The sequence below is a fragment of the Aotus nancymaae genome, unplaced genomic scaffold (assembly GCF_030222135.1).
Source record: "Aotus nancymaae isolate 86718 unplaced genomic scaffold, 86718_ANA_hifiasm-v0.15.2.pri h1tg000072l, whole genome shotgun sequence".
Classification (NCBI taxonomy): Eukaryota; Metazoa; Chordata; class Mammalia; order Primates; family Aotidae; genus Aotus; species Aotus nancymaae.
In genome coordinates this window covers 12,158,172-12,177,500 of record NW_026988487.1, presented here as the reverse complement: position 1 = coordinate 12,177,500, position 19,329 = coordinate 12,158,172, and the positions used below count along the sequence as shown (strand labels likewise).

Genomic DNA, 19,329 nt, shown 5'->3' with positions numbered 1-19,329 from the left:
CATCTACTAAAAATACAAAAATTAGCCAGGCGTGGTGGTAGGCGCCTGTTATCTCAGCTACTCAGGAGGCTGAGGCAGGAGAATCGCTGGAGCCTGGGAGGCGGAGGTTGCACTGAGCCACGATCTTGCCATTACACTCCAGCCCAGGCTGACGACAGTGAGACTCCGTCTCCAAAAGAAAAAATAAATAAAAGGATACCAGCCTCAGCCATGTGCCAATTGAGTTTCTGTCAGTCCCTTAACATTCCAAGCCTTTTTCTCCACCCATATACTGCAGAGCTTTCCTAAAGTTTCAAGATCTCTTTCCAGCTTGACTGTTCCAAGAGTCTTCATAAGGGACCAGGGTCAAAGGCTGGGGAACCTAGTTAAATGGCCATCCTTATAGCTGAATAACAGCAGCAACTTTTCCTGATGGTGAGCTCTGGGAGCAGACCGGGTCCAATGTCAGGGAAATGATAGTTGGGGTGGCTGGGAAAGAAGCATACCAGAGAGCTATGCTGACCACACCAGGTCATGAAACAACACTGTATTGATGGCTGCTTTGGCAGAAGCTCTAGGGACTCTGGCCCTCATACTGGCTGGCTACTAGGCTGGGCACAGCACTTCTTAAAATGTTGGAAGAGGCTGGGCATGGTGGCTCATGCCTGTAATCCCAGCACTTTGAGAGGCCCAGGTGGGCGGAACACTTGAGGTCAGGAGTTCGAGGCCAGCCTGACAAACATGGTGAAACCCCATCTCTACTAAAAATACAAATATTAGCTGCTTGTGGTGGTGCATGCCTGTAATCCCAGGTACTAGGGAGGCTGAGGCTGGGGAATCACTTGAACCTGGGAGGCGGAAGTTGCAGTGAGCAGAGATTGCACCACTGCGCTCCAGGCTGGGCAATGGAGTGAGACCCTGTCTCAAAAAAAAAAAAAAAAAAAAAAAAAAAAAAAAAAAATCTCCCTATCATGGGAAAGGTTGAAACCGTTTCATATCCTTTCCATTAAGAGAACACTGTCCTCACTTCATCTACTTGATTGTTAAAAAAAAGAAAAATAAATAAATAAATAGAGAATATTGGCCAAACTACTAAGCCTGAGCTGGCAGACAGCAACATATTCAGTCCCTGGGAAAAGATAGAAAAGCGAGCCACAGTGCTGCTAAAGCTGGTCAGAAACCACTGATTCCTCCTGCCTCTCAGTCTCCTGCATAGCTGGAACCACAGTCATGTGCCACCATGCCCAGCTAATTTTTTTTAATGTTCGTAGAGGAAGGGTCTTGCCATGTTCCTCAGGCTGGTCTCAAACTCCTGGCCTCAAGGGATCTTTCTAGCTTGGCCTCCCAAAGTGCTGGGATTATAGGTGGGAGCCATGGGCCTGGCCTTAGAGGATTTTTTTTTTTAATGAACAAAGAAAAATGCTCCTCCTCTCAGCCCCAGGGACAGCCTGTTAGAACTTAGGTAAAAGCTGATTACAGTGTTAAGCTTACCTCCTGTTCTTCAACCTTCTGCCCTTGTGAGGGTTCCTCCTCACCATCAAATGTTGGTGGGATGCTGTTGTTAATGTTGAAAGTGACAGTGATTCTAAAAGGGCAAGAGACAACAGACAAGGCAGAGTTTTAACTGAGTCGGTTAACACATAAACATGGAGGTCTGCTACAGTTAAAAAGGCCTATTGAAACAATGTCTCTATCCTGGCTAGCTGAGTTTCATGCAGAACTTCAAACAAGGTTGGGTGCCTACCTCCAATTCCCAGTGACTTAGCAGGTCTGAAGTGTGCCTACCATGTGACAGCTGCTGGAAGCCAAAGCTGGCCTCAGTTTATCTCAGCCAAACAAGTCATGCATGAGTTACTCCCAGGGCTCACTGCCATATGTTGACTGGGCATCTCATGTCCATAGTCAGCAGACACTGCTCACCCTGGTCTTTCCAGGGAACGCTTGGTAAAAGTAAGGACCTGAGAAGCTGGTGAGATGGAACAGAAGCCCCTTTAAGAGCCTTCCCCATCAGAAAATCTGCCCTGCAAGGAAAGGAAGGAGCAATGGAGGGTGAGAGCACTCTGGCCCCAGGAGGGGGATGCCTCACAAAGAACAAAGGCTATAGTAGAGTCATTCTTCAGTACTTATGGGAAGTTTTATCATCATAAAGCAGGCCAGAAAAACCAACTAATGACAGTTTTAAGGTGCAAGAATCCACACATGACAAATCATGTTCCAAAGTTTGAGTCAAAATTCCTGAGGTTTAGAACTAGACCTGGTGGACTACACAACTTGGGCAGGTACCATTCAAGAGTACATTAAGTGCTGCCCCCTCGACTTGTGCTAACTAGCTGCTGTGCCATGAAGTTACTTTTCCATAGTAACAGTGGCAGTCTGAAGTTGACAAAAATCTATTTAATTCCAACTGTGCTGACCAAGCTGAGCTCCTGGGCACAGAAATGCAATGATGTTCGTCAGAGTGTTATTTTTAATGGCCCCCAAATAGCTGTGAAAAGCTTGTGCAAATGGTTTTTAAATGAGATTACAGAAGACACAGGAGATGGATGGCTGGATCAGGGATCTCAGATAGTTCAGAGTATCTGATGGCTACCACTGTTAGGATACAATGTAGCCATTTTAACAGTCTTATGCCATACTGTGTATGGGAAAAAAAACGCTATGCAATAGGCAAAGAGAATCAGGACCTTACTTCACACCACACTCAAAATGGATCAGAGACCCAAACTAAGAGCTAAAACTGGAAAACGCTTTGAAAAAAATAAGGTATCAATCTTCACAACCTTGGGTTAGGCAGTGGTTTCTTGGATGTGACACTAAAAAAGCACAAGTTGGCCGGGCGCAGTGGCTCACGCCTGTAATCCCAGCACTCTGGGAGGCCGAGGCGGGTGGATCACGAGGTCGAGACCATCCTGGTCAACGTGGTGAAACCCCGTCTCTACTAAAAATACAAAAAATTAGCTGGGCATGGTGGCGCATGCCTGTAATCCCAGCTACTCAGGAGGCTGAGGCAGGAGAATTGCCTGAACCCAGGAGGCAGAGGTTGCGGTGAGCCGAGATCGTGCCATTGCACTCCAGCCTGGGTAACAAGGGCAAAACTCCATCTCAAAAAAAAAAAAAAAGCACAAGTTGCACTTGGTGAATCAAAAGCAAAGTAAAAAGTAAAAAAGAGCAAGTGTCCAAAAAAAAAACAGGTAAAATGAACTTCATCAAAATTAATAACTTGTGTCAGAGGACATTACCAAGAATGAATAGAAAACCCACAAGATGGGACGTAATACTTGCAAATCATTAATGTGATAAGAGAATTATACCCAGAATAAACTCAAGAACTCTTAAAACCCAACAATTAAAAAGGCAAATAGGCTGGGCAGCATGTCTCACACCTGTAATTAGAGCACTTCGGGAGACCGAGGCAGGTGGATCATGAGGTCAGGAGTTCAAGACCAGCCTGGCCAACACTAAAACACAGAAATTAGCCAGGCATGCACCTATAATCCCAGCTACTCAGGAGGCTTAGGCAGGAGAATTGCTTGAACCCAGGAGGCAGAGGTTGCAGTGAGCTGAGATCCTGCCACTGCACTCCAGCCTGTGTGACAGAGCAAGACTCCGTGGGGTAGGGGGAAAGCTACATATTGTATGACTCCGTTTATATGAAATGACCAAAATAGGCAATCTATAGAGAAAGTAGCTTAGTGATTGCCTGGGGTGGCTAGATGGAGGAATCAGGAGTGACTGCTAATGGGTATTCTTTGGGGATGACAATAATGTTCTAGAATTAGGTAGTGGTATCTGATGCATAATTCTATGAGGACTAAGAAACAATTTAATAAGCTTCAATAAATGAGTAAATTTTATGATATATAAATTAAATCTCATTAAAGCTGTCACTGCTGGGTGGGATGGCTCACGCCTGTAATCCCAGCACTTTGGGAGGCTGAGGTGGGCGGATCATGAGGTCAGGAGATCAAGACCATTCTGGCCAGCACGGCAAAACCCTGTCTCTACTAAAAATACAAAACTAGCCGGGTGTGGTGGCGCATGCCTGTAATCCCAACTAACTCAGGAGGCTGAGGCAGGAGAATCGCTTGAACCTGGGAGGCAGAGGGTGCACTGAGCCTCGGCTCAGTGCATTGCACACCAGCCTGGGCAACAAGAACGAAACTCCGTCTCAAAACAAACAAACAAAAAAAGGGTTATATATACATCATAAGGTCAATTATAAAGGAAATTCAATTTTAAAAACCTGGAAGATGCTAAATGTTTATCTGTGTAATAAGATTATGGGAGAGAGAGATCCAAGATGGCTAATCACTAGCAGCTCGGGCTCCTAGTTCCCAGTGAAAGCGCAGAGAACGAGAGGATGCCACACTTTCAGACGAATATTTGTTGTTCACGGACCAGGAGATTCCCAGCAGAGGAGCCCCACGGGTCGCCAGGGCAACTCTTGTGGCCGGCGCGGCGGTTTTGCTGGCGCCTTAGTGCGCCAGTTCTTGGTGCAGAGTCTGGAGATTCCCGGGCAGAAAAGCACCATCAATCTTAACACCGCTGTTTTGGCCGGCACAGTGGATTGCTCAGATTTCGGCGCTGGGAATCAACAAGTTGGACGTCTGCTCAGAGACCTAGTTAGAAAGTCGGTATTACAAAGACGACAGACGGATAAATATATAATGAAGGGAAGAAACCAGCGTAAAAAGGCAGAGAATACTCAAAATCAGAATGCCTCTCCCTCTACAGGGGATTGCAATTCCTCATCAGTAACGGAACAAGGCTTAATAGATTACGAGTGTGTTCCAATAACAGAAGCAGGTTTCAAAACGTGGGTGATAAGAAACTTCTGTGAATTAAAAGAACTTGTTCTAACCCAATGCAAAGAAACTAAGAACCTTGAAAAAAGGTTTGACGAAATGTTAACGAGAATGGACAATTTAGAGAAGAATATAAGTGAATTGATGGAGCTGAAAAACACAACACGAGAGCTTCGCGAAGCATGCACAAGTTTAAACAGTCGAATTGATCAAGTAGAAGAAAGGATATCAGAAGTCGAGAACCAGCTCAGTGAAATGAAACGAGAAGACAAGATTGGAGAAAAAAGGATAAAAAGGAATGAGCAAAGTCTCCAGGAAATATGGGACTATGTGAAAAGAGCTAATTTACGTTTGATAGGTGTACCTGAATGTGACGAAGAGAATGAATCCAAGTTGGAAAATACTCTTCAGGATATCATTCAGGAAAACTTTCCCAACCTGGCAAGGCAGGGTAATATTCAACTCCAGGTAATACAGAGAACACCACAAAGATATTCTTCAAGAAGACCAACCCCAAGGCACATAATTGCCAGATTTATTAGGGTTGAAATGAAGGAGAAAATACTAAGGGCAGCCAGAGAGAAAGGTCAGGTTACCCATAAAGGGAAACCTATCAGACTTACAGCAGATCTCTCAACAGAAACCCTATAAGCCAGAAAAGAGTGGGGACCAATATTTAACATCCTTAAAGAAAAGAACTTTCAACCAAGAATTTCATATCCAGCCAAACTAAGCTTTATAATCAAAGGAAAAATTAAATCTTTTGCGAACAACAAGTACTTAGAGACTTCACCACCACCAGGCCTGCTTTACAAGAGCTTCTGAAAGAAGCACTATACATATAAAGGAACAACCAATATCAGCCTTTCCAAAAATATATCAAAAAGAAAAGAGCATTAACACAATGAAAAATTTACACTAACTAACGGGCAAAACAGCCAGCTAGCATCAAATGCCAGTATTAAACTTATATATATTCTAATTGGATAAAAAGCCAAAACCCATCGGTATGCTGCATCCAGACCCATCTCACATGCAACGATACACAAAGACTCAAAACAAAGAGAAGGAGGAAGATTTATCAACCAATCAGAGAGTAAAAATAAACAAATAAACAAAAAGCAGGAGATGCAATTCTCGCCTCTGATAAAGTAGACTTTAAAGCAACAAAGAGCAAAAGAGGCAAAGGACATTACATAATGGCAAAAGGATCAATGTAACAAGAAGAGCTAACAATTTTATAGATCAATGAGACAGAAAATTAACAAGGACATTCAGGACTTGAACTCAGACCCAGAACAAGTAAACTTAATAAACATTTATAGAACTCTCCACTTCAAATACACAAAACATACATTACCACCTCACACCTATTCCAAAAGTGACTACATAATTGGAAGTAAATCACTCCTCAGTAATCGCATAGCATTTCATAGGTTTAAATGAAATATTGGTTGGCTGCTTGTTTGTTATTTTCTTCCCTTATTCCTTCCTGTCTACATCAAGTATAATTATTGGTATAAAAGAGGTTTTCAATACCCATTATTAAACTGCATTCTAGCCTGGGCAAGAAAGCAATACTCCCATTCTCTCTCTCTCTCTTTCTCTTCCTTTTTCTTCCTCTTCATTTATTTTCTTTCTTTCTTTCAAAAAAAAAAAAAAGATTATGGATGACTATAATGCAAAAAAAGTGTAAACACTTCAACAGTTAGCTTAGAAGGTGGGTGAGCTGCCTTAGGTCACAAACTCCCAACCTCTGATGGCAGCCCTGACTACAGTGTAACCCCATCCTGTTACACAGAAGTTACATGTTGCATTTTCACCCACTCTAGACATTAAGAGAGCAGAGTCCTACTTTACTGGGGCTGTAAACCAGAGATCAATCTGATTCTGTCAGTACTTTTTTGTGTTCATTTTTGTCTCCTTAGTAACCAGCCCACAGCAAATTTGTGTTCAGTGAATCAACTATCTGGAACTTATGAGTCTGTCCAAATGAATCTTTCACTCTCTTGAAAACAATTTATCAATGTATCCACACCTGAACTCAAGGCTCTTCTGGGGATGACCCACGACGGGTCTTGCAGGGCAATGGAGTTGGTGCCCTGGAATCCCCAGACCAGTACTTACGTTTCCCCGGCAACTTTCCGCACTAATTTAGCTTCTGTCCCATTCAGTTCCAGCTCCCAACCTCCAGACATCTTAGGGAGGTTTTTATGCTTCTGGATTTTTCTTTCCTCCTTAATTTCATCACTCAGGAAATCAACAAAAGCTTTGTCTCCTAGAAATCCAGATATATAAAAAGGGAAGCCAGTTAGCCTAAAACATAAAACTATTACCCAGGTTATTGTAGCCAGAAATCTGGCCTGTTTCTAATCTCTCTGCTATTATGGTTACTCTGGAAGCCTCAGTTTCCTCATCTGTAAAAATAACACAATAGTATTGGGAAGCTAAGCTTGATTTTGGAAAAGTGACTTTCAACAGTGAACGCATTGTCACTTTCTGCTATAAAGCAGAACAACTTCCAGCCATCCTCTTCCACTTGCCAAACGATTTAACTATGCTATTTCCAATCACGACCTTGGGCCTTCCCAAAGGTCCACTTTCGAGAGACTAAGGCTAAGGATAAAGGTACCCTCTAGTATATATCTACCCCGTTCCAACAGAAAATGAAACTGGTGGAAAGGCAAGGTGGGGGAAATACGATCACACGTGGGTTTAACCCGCTGGTTGCCAATCAATGGAATAATGTCCCAAATCTCGGAGGTCAGTTGCACGCCCCACTCCTGGTCTACGTTTTTCCTCCGTAGACTGCAAACCCCAACAACACCCCTGGCCCGCGTGTGTGAACCTCACCTTCGGTGTGCAGCGCGCCGCAGCCACAGCCGCAGGCGCAGGGCCCGCGAGGCCGCAGGAGGCCCGGCCGCTGCTCGGAACCCGCGCGCACGCTGAGCAGCCCGAAGGGCCGGGCGCACAGCCGGGGCGCCGGCTGCAGGAGCTGCCGGAATGGCGAAGCAGGCGAGGCGGTAGCCGCGGTGCGGAGGCTGGCAACGGAGGAGCCCAGCACACGGGGCACGCAGCGTAACAGAGGCAGCATCGCGGAGAGGACTGCAAACACGTGCAGACGCAAAGGACAACCCAGGCCTAGGCGCCCCGCGACTTAGCCCGCCGCCGGAAGCCCCACCCCGCCAGGAAGCGCTTCCCGCGCCGGCGCTCTGAAGACCTAAGGCCAGTGGGCAGAATCTCGCCCTCTGCTGGAGACCTCCGGTGCAGCCTGGGAAGCCTCTATTTTTTTCCCCTAGCTTTCTTGCTGCGTTAGCCTGAGTCCGCTGTCCGAAGCTGTTTAATTCCCTCTGGTGGCTGCTTACACATTTTCCACCTACTGTTCTCAAGGCACGCCAGGTTTTTGGGCTGCGTGGGATGCACTCTTGTCTCCCCCCCAGCTCTTACCAGACCCTTACACGGTCACTTTCCTCTAGGAGGCTGTGGTGTTACGATATATATACACACACACACACACACACACACACACACGTACATATATATATAAAAAATATATTATATATATATATATATTTTATATATATATATATAATATATTATATATATATGGCTTTTCATCCACAGTTCCTGGCTCGTAACTCTCAGCCCTTGTTACAGTGTTCTGTGATAATGTTGGGTGTGTTAGGCCTCAGAAAATAGAATCTCCCCAGAGAAGGTCCCACCCTATATCCTGGGGGAAGAGATGCTGAAGTCCGGAAGCTTCCATAAAAACCCAAGAGGACAGGGTTTGGAGAGCCTCTGATAGCTAAACACATGGAGGTTCCTGGAGGGCTGTGGCCCTGGGAGGGGAGCTTCTTCCCCATTCCCCACCCTGCTCATCTCCTTATCTGTATCCTTGGTCATATCCTTTATATTAAACCAGTAAATGTGTTTCCCTGAGTTCTGTGAGCGGCTCAGGTAAATTCATATAACCCAAAGAGGGGGTTCAGATTAAGAACCAAGAATCCCACCTTCTCAGGATACACAGGACATATAAGCTACCAAGAAGGTATGGTTTACTAACTCATGGTAAGACTAACAATATTTTCGAAACACTCCTGAGTCACAGGATACCTTTATAAGAAAAGAAAAAAATGTATTTTCTAAACAATTTTCTATGAATAATGGAAAAGAGATCCAAAAAACAAGCCACACACATCATGTACATAATTAGTTTTTAATGGATTTGATTGTCGGGTGCAAACTTGAGCATTATGTACAAGAGCCTTCTGTAGTTATTTCTACACAAACAAAGGCCTGAAGCTACTTGATTTTTCCCCCCTCCCTCTAGTTACCAAGGAATGCTATCTTAGATGCATGGCCTATTATCACACTGGTCTTTAAAAAAAAAAAAAAATGCATGGCCACAGTTCCAGGCAGTTCCTAGTAGCTGGATTTAGGATTTATATATCACAGTACAGTACATAATCAGTTTCACCCACAGAGCAAAACTTGCTTCCATTCAGGCATCTCTTTGCAACTGGCAGCAATGCAGCATTAAGGGTTTTTATCCAGGACCTGGTGTTTGCAGTCCTGCCCCTTGTAGTGAAATATGTGTTACTCTGGGTGTTGCACACTCCATGATTACTAGAAGGCAAACACCTGAGGCATGCAATCTGGGTGGAGTGCATCTATTTACAAGAAGCTGCTCATGGGAGCTGGTGATTCTTCCAGATATGGGTTTCATAGGTTGGCAAAGAGGTATCACATCATCACAGATTTTACCAATGGAAAAAGAGTAGAAGATTATTTTGCAGTGTTATTGTGAAACATTTAACTTTCCTAAGTTTAAAGTGTACTATCCCCTGCAGCTCAATATAAACAATGATTTATTTCTTTGTAGGAATATATGGAATCAGAATGGGTTTTCCAATCTGATTTAATCCCTGAGCAGCTATGTTAAAAGTTAACTTTTTTAAAAAGCCCAATAAAAAAACTAAATACTATATTAAAACTCTACCACAATGTTATAGTGATAAACATATTTCTGTACAGAAACATTAAAGCTACCTAGAAGCTGTTTACATCCTTTACCTCTCAGGAAAAAAAATATACATTTCTGGAAGCTGTTCAGGTACTTAAGCTGGACATAAATTATCCCAAGTTTTTTTTGTTTTGTTTTTGAGATACAGTATTACACTGTGGGTCAAGCTGGAGTGCAGTGGAGCGATCTTGGCTCACTGAAAACTCTGCCTCCGAAGTTCAAGCAATTCTTGTGCCTCAGCCTCCCTGGTAGCTGGGATTACAGGCGTTTACCACCACGCCCAGCTAAGTTTTGTATTTTCAGTAGAGACAGTGTTTTGCCATGTTGGCTAGGCTGGTCTCAAACTTCTCAAGCAATCCACCCACCTCAGCCTCCCATCCCAGTGCTGGGATTACAGGCATGAGGTTATCCACCAACCTTGGCCTCCCAAAGTGCTGGGATTACAGGTGTGAGCCACTGTGCCTAAGCAGCCCCTAATTATTTTTACCAGCGCTATGAATGATTTATTAAAAATATAATATTTTTTCTTACCAAGTTGGACTAAACATTCTAGACCCCTACTGAAAAACCAAACAAAACAAAACAAAACAAAAAAACCTTTGTGGAAAACTTTTCAGAAAGTCAGCAATGATAACAACTAAATAAGTGGAAGAACTGCTTCAAAGTTTAAGAATTCAGCATGATAAGGTATATAGGAGCTGTCAGATCTTATTTCACTCACGTATAACCATTTCTGACAGACAGTCCTAAACAAGTCAAGCTGAGAGCTTGACTGCACAGGACCATGGCTAGCGTTGGAAATAAAGACTGAGCCAGACTGGACACACACAACCCTGGACAGATGAGACCCTGGAATGGGGGTGCTCCGCCAGACCGCAGCTTCCAAACAGAGACCGTCCATGAGCTCTAAAGAGCCTCATGGGCAGTTTGGCCAGTTTATAAACTATGATTCGTTCAGGAATAAACGACAAAGCACTGTACAGATGTATTTGGACCAAGTAAGCACAATAAAAGAGCTAAATCTTGGCTTCTTCTAGGGCAAAACATTATATGAGGAAAGATGACTTGCTTTTGAATATTAAATAGCTAAGCGGAACCATCAGTGCCTTTTCTCTGCTCAGAGTATCATAACAGGAAGAGACTGTGGAGATCCTCTAATTCCCTCTGACAATGAGGGTTAGAGAGAGGTGCCTAGCAGTTAGAAAGCAGCAAAGCCAGATTGTCCCCAAGTCCCTATGAATAAGGAAAAAATATCACAGAAAATTAACAAGATGCAAGAATAAGTGTTCCAGCTCTAGCTCTTTTAGAATTTGTCCGGCAGGTCTTCAAGTCTTCACTAACCACCCCACTACCCCTCAAAAAAGATAGAAGAATGTAAGACCAGATGCAGTGTGGTGTCTGGCATAAGCCAATGCTCTCTGGGTTCTCACTATATACCCTTCTCCCCTGCCCCACCCCCACCACCTCTGACCAGGGGCTCTGACCAAAAACAAACAGCTGAAATAGTCCACGGAGTCACTCATGCTCACATGTTCACTGGTGGCCAGTTAAAAAGCAGCAGCTGAAATAGTGCACAGTCATTCCTCATGCTCACAAGTTCACTGGTGCCTAGAGAAAAAAATGGCAACTATGTATGTGGGAGTCACCTACACACACCAAACACCGAAAGGTCAGTTTCCCATGTCTACACATGACATGATTCAGAAGGTACGAATCAATCTTCATCCAGGAAGCTTACCTGTCTCCTGAAAGCAGTGACAGGGACACGCACCGAGGACCAGGAGGATCTTTTACTGGCCTCTGCTTGGAGACAGACACAGAGCGGTCTACCCCCTGAGACATAACTGTTCATTAGGGATTGCCATCCCAGGAGGTAAGAGATAATAGCACCTCCCTCTGGAAACTTCTACAGAAGTCAGTTGTTTTTTTCTATTTTAAAACTGCATACAGATAGACATTAAACAAAAACCAAGGACAACATCTAAGCTCTGCAACCTCCTGTGGCCCTTCCAGAAAATCCTCCTCAGTCAGGAGAACTTGGGATGTTGTTGTAGTTAATTCACATCACGTGGAAAGCAGGAACATTAAGCATACTGGCTACCAACTCGTTGCGTGTGTGTTGTGCTCCAGGCATAGTTCTGGGTACTTTCCATTCATTTTCTCTGAACTTTATGAACCCAATTTTGTAAGTATTATTAATATGATTACTCCCATTTGGCAGATGAGAAAACTGAGGCTCAGATGTTAATTAACTCAAAGTCACCCAGTAAGAACCAAAAGCATAATTTTGACGTTTCCAGGTACAAGTGATATGTTCATGTCTACATGGTTCAGTCCTAGTCATTGAAGCAAAGATGCTTTCAAGCTCCTGGAAGTTAGGCACGGTCAGCTGATTCCAAGGCTTCTCTAAGTGCCAACCTGGAAGCCTGCTGTGAGGACAACCATAGCCCAGACTCCCAGAGACCAGCAATTCTGGCAGCATCCTGGGGCGGCTCAGTTTCTGGCGGTTCTCGGCTTCCTCCTAAAGTACTCAGGGGCAGCCTCGTACAGCCACTCTGCATCCACGACGCAGAGGTCCCGCATGTAGCACTTGTTGGTATAGAGCAGCTCAGTGTACACGACACAGGCTGGCTTGCAGTGGAAGAGGACAGATGAGGGGTGGATGGCCACCGGCTGGTGGGTGTCCGTGGTGGCATAGGTACCATCTGGCTGAAGCTCGGCAGTGCTCATGAAAAGGCTGTGAGCCAGGCAGCGGCGGACACTCTCCATGTCTCCTCGGGATGACATGATCGGCATTGACATCTGTTTTGGGAGAAAGTGAGGAATGGAGCAGACCCCAAATGTAAACCCTGTTCAGCATTACAGTGTGTTGGAGCAACTGGACCCACTGGGGCAAATACAGCTCACACTGCGAGCCTAACAAAGTGGATTCTGACATTCAGTGTGGTTACCAAGGATCAGCAAGGTCAGGGGAAGAAGGCCCAGCTGGAGGAGGCTGGACCAGAAACAGTGGGAGGTAGGGCTGGGAGGGAAATGCTCACATCAGCCACCAGACCACAGGCAAGGTGGGTGACCCACCCCTCACCTATATTCCATCAGGACAGCCCAGAAAGGAAAAGCCCTTCCTTCCCTCTCGCTTTGACCATCTCACCATCTCCTCATTCCAATTCACCTTACATGCTGCTGCCAAGCTCATCTTCCTAAAGTGCAACTTGAGTCACTCTACTTCCACTCAAAAACCTTCACTAATGTCTCTACTGCTCCTTGCAAAACAATGCAAACTTCCCATGGTGAAGCCGTGAAGGAGCCACCCTGAGCTGGCTCACCTGTCTTTCCTCTCACCGCTCTTCTTTTTCTTTTTTTTTGTCTTACTCTGTCACCCAGGCTGGAGTGCAGTGGTGCGATGTCAGCTCACTGCAAACTCCACCTCCCAGGTTCAAGCTTTTCTCTGCTTTAGTCTCCCGAGTAGCTGAGATTACAGGCATCTGCCACCATGCCCAGCTAATTTTTGTATTTTCAGTAGAAACAGGGTTTCACCATGTTGGCCAGGCTGGTCTTGAACTCCTGACCTTTAGTAATCTTCCCACCTTGGCCTCCCAAAGTGCTGGGATTACAGGCGTGAGCCTCTGTGCCTGGCCTCACTGCTCTTCCTTAGACACTCCATGGTCCCCCATAGTTGGCGCCTTCTCTTTCCTAGCCCCGTTTTGTGATTCCTATCTCTGTGCCTTCACATTTGCTGCTCTTAGTAGAAACGCTGCCTTTGACTCATCAGGGGAAATGTCAGTCACCAGTCAATGTCCTTGCTCTACCGCTCTTGATGAGTGAGTCATGTAATCTTATGCCCCTGGGCACAGATGAGCAGACCAGTTGGGCACACTCGCTGGATCTAAGCCGGCCAGCTTTTCTCTTCCAGGCATCTTTTATATCTGAAACTGGAAAACCTGTCAATCAACTAGGCTCTTAAGTAGAGAGGCCATGCACAGCAATCACTTGCATGTGGAGGTAAAGGTGAGAAGAGGAAGGAGGCACGCCGAGGGTACCCACAGTGAGAGAACCAGCAGGTCCAGAGAAAGCAGCTGCCCTGGCTCCTGCAGGCTTTTTCTAGTTCCTGTGACTCCATTTCCTGCCTACAGGTTCTCAGAGATACCTTTCCATCCTTGGAAAAATCTTTCTTTTGTCCTTTATGATGGCTGAAGGGTTTTGTTGCTGACAATCAGCTGATCTATGCCTGAAGAAGAAACTATTTTTTTTTTTTAAGAGACAGGGTCTCGCACTGTTGCCCAGGCTGGAGTGCAATGGCAAAATATCGGCTCACTGCAACCTCTGCCTCCCGTGTTCGGGAGATTATTGTGCCTCAGCCTCCTGAGCAGCTGGGATTACAGGCATGTACCACCATGCCCAGCTTATTTTTTTATTTTTAGCAGAGATGAGGTTTCCCTTTGTTGGCCAGGCTGGTCTGGAACTCTTGACCTCGTGATCCACCCACTTCCCAAAGTGCTGGGATTACAAGCCTGAGCCACCATGCTCAGCTGGAAGATACTCTTATCTCTTATCTGTCAAGATTTAGCTCAGTTGTCACCACCTCCAGGAAGCCCCAAAGGCTAACTGGTGCTCTCTCCTTTCAGACTATCAGCTTTACCACTTGCTGGTTGAGTGATTTGGGGCAAATTATTTAACCTGATTAGGCTCAATTTCATCATTTGTAAAATGGGAATAACAACAGAATTAATCTTAATGAGGATTTTATCCTTTGGGTCAAGGTCTGAGTTAAAAAAGAAAAAAAAAAAAAGAAATGAGGAGTTTAAATCAGGGAATCACATAGAAAGTATTCAGAACAGTGCCTGAACAAACGCCTCATAAACGACAGTGATTAATTATGACTGCCTCCTGGCAGGGGTACACGTACGTCAGGTCACTGTCTAGATTACTACTTAGTTACTGAGGAGGCAGGTCTGTAAGGTCTCAGGACCTTGACCAGTGCCTGGCATATAATGAGAGGTATCCCTAGCCACTACAGAATCCTAAATTCAGAAATAGAGAAGTACCATTTCTTCTGTCAATAAAAAATTGAGAAAACTTATGAAGCCGAGAGACAGACTGGCAGGAAACTCTTCAAATACAAAAGCAGTTTAAACAAATGTGTAAAAGACAGAATACAACAGGCTACTAAGAGAAGAAACAGCTCTAGTGCTAACTATAGGCTGCTGGCATCAGACACAGGCCTGGGTTCAGGCTGTGACTGTCTCTCAGGAGCATCTGCACTGAGGGGCACAAGACAGAGTTGCTTATGACAGCAAAAACATGGGCACTGTCTCCATGATCAACAGCAAAAGAACGCTTCAACTACCCTCTGCCTCTGACATAAAATGTATTATACAAGCATTAATTATACCATGACAGGTCTTTAAAGCATCATGTACTCTAAAAGGGAATAAAAAGCTAATACAAAACTTTGTGGTGGACACGTTGGCAACATCTAACAAAATCTAAATTCCCCAATCGAGAAATTCATTCTGTGTGCACCACAGCACATATGGAGGAGGATGGTCATTATAATAGAACTGAAATGACATTAGAGGCTTAAATAAATTGCAGTGAATACAATGAAATGCTATGAAGTCACCAAAATGAATGAGACAGACACAAGCAGCACTGAAAGCCCAGCCACAGGAAGTGTTCAAGAAATATGTCGCGTGAGGCTGGGTGCAGTGGTTCATGCCTGGAATCCCAGCACTTTGGGAGGCCAAGGCAGGAGGATCGCCTGAGGTCAGGAGTTCGAGACCAGCCTGGCCAACATGGTGAAACCCCGTCCCTATTAAAGATACAAAAATTAGCCAGGTGTGGTGGCGCGTGCCTGCAATCCCAGCTACTCGGGAGGCTGAGGCAGGAGAATCGCTTGAAACTGGGAGGCAGAGGTTGCAGTGAGCCAAGATCGCGCCTCTGCACTCCAGCCTGGGTGACAGAGCAAGACTCCATCTCAAATAATAAAAAAAAAAAAAGAAAAAAAGAAATGTGCCATGTGGAAGAAAGCAAGTTGTGGAACATGTACATCATACACACATATCTGTGTGTGTGTAGTCACACACAGGCACACACACATATGGACAAAAACATACAAACACAGAAACAAATTCTAGAAGGATGTGCCTCAAACTGTTAACAGCAGTTATCTCTGGAGGAGCAGGATTATGGGAGACTTTTAAACTTCCTACATTATAAATTACTATTTTCTGCATTGTGTCAGTATTTAACAACTATGCACTGCTTTTGTAATCTAAAAGAAAATATTGGCAATATTCCCACTAAAAAAAGTTCTTATGAAGAATTCTAACTCTGGAAATGCTTATAAAGATTATAAAACCAAATATAAATTATACATATAATGTAATTTACTATGTAAAAACATGCAATAAAAAACAGGCTATCAGGAAACAGACTAAACTACTGAGATGTGGAATTGTGGGTAACTTACTTTTTTCCTTCTTTGTGAAATTTTCTACAATGAGAATTCCTTTTATAATCACTAGCAATAAGCAATTTAAAAATTTCTACCTTGAACAAAGTGACAGCTTTGTCACCCAAATAACACTAGGAACAGACAATACCTTTAAGCAGATGTCCCTCAGCTGTGCTCGGACTTCAGCTACCAGCATCATATTCTTGCTATTGACAAAATTCTCTTTGCACCAATCCTGAATAGGAGAAAGGGTGATAGCACAACCCATTCATTCACTATTTATTTGTTTATAGAGATAGCATCTTGCTCTGTTGCCTAAGCTGGAGTGCAGTGATACAATCATAGCTCACTGCAAACCAATCTTCCCACCTCAGCCTCCCAAACAACTTGAACTATCTTCACGCACAACCACGCCCAGCTAACAATCCTCTCTTTCCTATAGAGAAAACATAATGACATTTTTAGAACACAGTTGAATTCAGAGGAAAAACTTCAGGTGCCAAAAAGGAATGTAGGAAAATATCTTTATATCAAAAAACATGAATTATAAGGAAAAGTATTAATTTAAACTAAAGAAAAACTTAAAGTTTCCCAGATTGGATATTTGTATCATCATACCCAATGAAAGATTAGAATCTCCAGAATAGATTTTTTTTTTTTTTTTTTTAAGAGACAGGGTTTCACCATGTTGGCCAGGCTGGTCTCGAACTCCTGACCTCAGGTATCCACCCGCCTCGGCCTCCCAAAGTGCTAGGATTACAGGTGTGAGCCACCACGCCCGATGAGAATAGATCTTAAAAGTTCTACAAGTCATTAAGAAAAAGATCAACAAGCCAGTAGAAAAATATACAAAGGATATGAACAGACACAGAAAAGGAAATATAAATGCCCAATCAATTTATGTTAAGGCTTCTTTTTCCCTCCCCCCCGGCTTCCTTCCTTTTTTTTTTTTTGAGATGGAGATTCACTCTTGTTGCCCAGGCTGGAATGCAATGGCACGATCTCAGCTCACCTCCGTCTCCCGGCTTGAAGTGATTCTCCTGCCTCAGCCTCGAAAGTAGCTGGGATTACAGGCATGCGACACCATGCCTGGCTAATTTTTGTATTTTTAGTAGAGATGGGGTTTCTCCATGTTGGTCAGGCTGGTCTTGAACATCTGACCTCAGGTGATCTGCCCGCCTCAGCCTCCCATAGTGTTGGGATTACAGGCGTGAGCCACCGTGCCCATAAGCATCTTTTTTCTTTTTTTGGAGACAGAGTCTCACTCTGTCACCCTGGCTGGAGTGCAGTGGCAAGGTCTTGGCTCATTGCAACCTCGGCCTCCCAGGTTCAAATGATTCTCGTGCCTCAGCCTCCTGAGTAGCTAGAATTACAGGTGTGTACAACCATGCCTGGCTAATTTTTGTATTTTTAGTAGACATGGGGTTTTGCCATGTTGGCCACGCTGGTCTGGAACTCCTGGGCTCAAGTGATCCACCTGTCTTGGCCTCCCAAAGTGCTGGGATTACAAGCTTGAGAAACTGCCTGGCCCTGGGCAAGTTTTTCAATTACACAAAGCTTCATTTCCATGACTATATGTTTCATGAATATAAAAACTAGTAACAGTGCTCATTTCTTAGGATTACTATACTGAATGAGATCATACATTAAAAAGTGTTCGCATGGGGTTTGGCACAGAGTAAGCACTCATTAACTGGTATGCACTCTCATTATTAGACATATTTACTTTATTAAGTTCCAATTAAGTTTTGATGGGTTGGGAGTCACTTAAGTCTTGTTGAATTAAACACATTCAGAACAAAGACCGGAATGACACATCTTCCTTGGTAATTGCCCAGGATTCAGACATTTCTAAAATGATGTCTGGTTTTTGTTTTGTGACTCTTTAGATAATTCAGCCAAAAAGGGAAAATGTAGTATGTGTATGCCTTCTGTACAAAAAGGGAATCACATACCAGAGAAGAAGAGAAAGCAGCTGTCACTGGAGAAAAGGAACAAGACAAGGCTCACCTTATTTCCACCTATGTTTTTGAAGGTCCGATAGATATTGAGCAGGGTAATGTGATCCCCTTCACTGGATGTGAACTTCTTCCGGACCCCTTGTACTTCATCCCGCCGGGAAGGAGGGTTGTGGAGGATGCTGTCCACAGACAGCAGGGAGACAATGGTCAGGATCTCCTCTGTACAGTGGAATTTGGGGGACATGAGGATGGTCTGCAAACCAAAATTTAAAATTGTGTAAACTTTCTCCCAGCTTTAGAATATACTATTTCTGCATATTGCTTTTGTAGTTTCCTTTCTAAGGAGTTAAAGGGCAGGTATTTCTGAAACCATAGCTATGTACATTAGTGTTATTTTACTCTTTAATATTAAATAAAACAGATGACTGCCTTCCCTACTGAGTTCCAAATATTTTTTTCTTTTTTTTGAGAGAGTCTTTCTCTGTCACCCAACCTGGAGTGCAGTGGCATGATCTCGGCTCACTGCAACCACCGCCTCCCAGGTTCAAGTGATTCTCCTGCCTCAGCCTCCTGAGTAGCTGGGATTACAGGTGCGTGCTACTGTGCCCGGCTAATTTTTTTATAATTTTTAGTAGATATGGGGTTTCATCATCTTGGCCAGGCTGGTCTTGAACTCCTGACCTTGTGATCCACCCGCCTCAGCCACCCAGAGCTGGGATTACAGGCGTGAGCCACCGCGCCTGGCCCAGAATTCCAAATTTCTTATGGGTAGGACTCTTGACTTGGTGTCTTTGAATCCCACACTGAACATAAATCAGGGCTATATGCAAACTAGGGGTTGGTAACTATTTAAGAGAAAAAGTGAGATTAATCTAGAAGCACTGGGTTAATGGTTCTACTTTGGGATGGCTAACCTGTAATGTACAGAAAGGGGACTGAGGAGAGGGTATCATTTACTTTGGCAAATTTGGGTTCTAAAGGAAATGCTGCCATCTTTCTTCCAATTGGAGTCAGGGTAAGCTGGTCATCCTTATGTTCAAGAGCACCTAACAGGTCCAGTTGGGCAATGGCCGCCTGAATGTGATCTAAAGAAATGGAGACATA

The 19,329-nt window shown here is 44.1% G+C and overlaps 2 protein-coding genes across 2 annotated transcripts in view; both read right to left on the bottom strand.

The window, feature by feature from the left end:
- Nucleotides 1–7,920, bottom strand: part of C1QBP (complement C1q binding protein) — a 9,190-nt gene extending 1,270 nt beyond the window's left edge. The window contains exons 1-3 of the mRNA XM_012460448.3: nucleotides 7,638–7,920; nucleotides 6,912–7,062; nucleotides 1,471–1,564 (exon numbers count right to left, since the gene is read on the bottom strand). Of these exons, the coding sequence (XP_012315871.2) occupies nucleotides 1,471–1,564; nucleotides 6,912–7,062; nucleotides 7,638–7,878 (486 nt within the window). The 5' untranslated portion in view covers nucleotides 7,879–7,920. The remainder of the gene's footprint in view (nucleotides 1–1,470; nucleotides 1,565–6,911; nucleotides 7,063–7,637) is intronic.
- Nucleotides 7,921–8,981: 1,061 nt separating this feature from the next.
- Nucleotides 8,982–19,329, bottom strand: part of DHX33 (DEAH-box helicase 33) — a 31,000-nt gene continuing 20,652 nt past the window's right edge. Inside the window, exons 9-12 of the mRNA XM_012460534.3 lie at nucleotides 19,183–19,310; nucleotides 18,275–18,478; nucleotides 16,413–16,499; nucleotides 8,982–12,609 (exon numbers count right to left, since the gene is read on the bottom strand). Coding sequence (XP_012315957.1) covers nucleotides 12,301–12,609; nucleotides 16,413–16,499; nucleotides 18,275–18,478; nucleotides 19,183–19,310 — 728 coding nt within the window. The 3' untranslated portion in view covers nucleotides 8,982–12,300. The remainder of the gene's footprint in view (nucleotides 12,610–16,412; nucleotides 16,500–18,274; nucleotides 18,479–19,182; nucleotides 19,311–19,329) is intronic.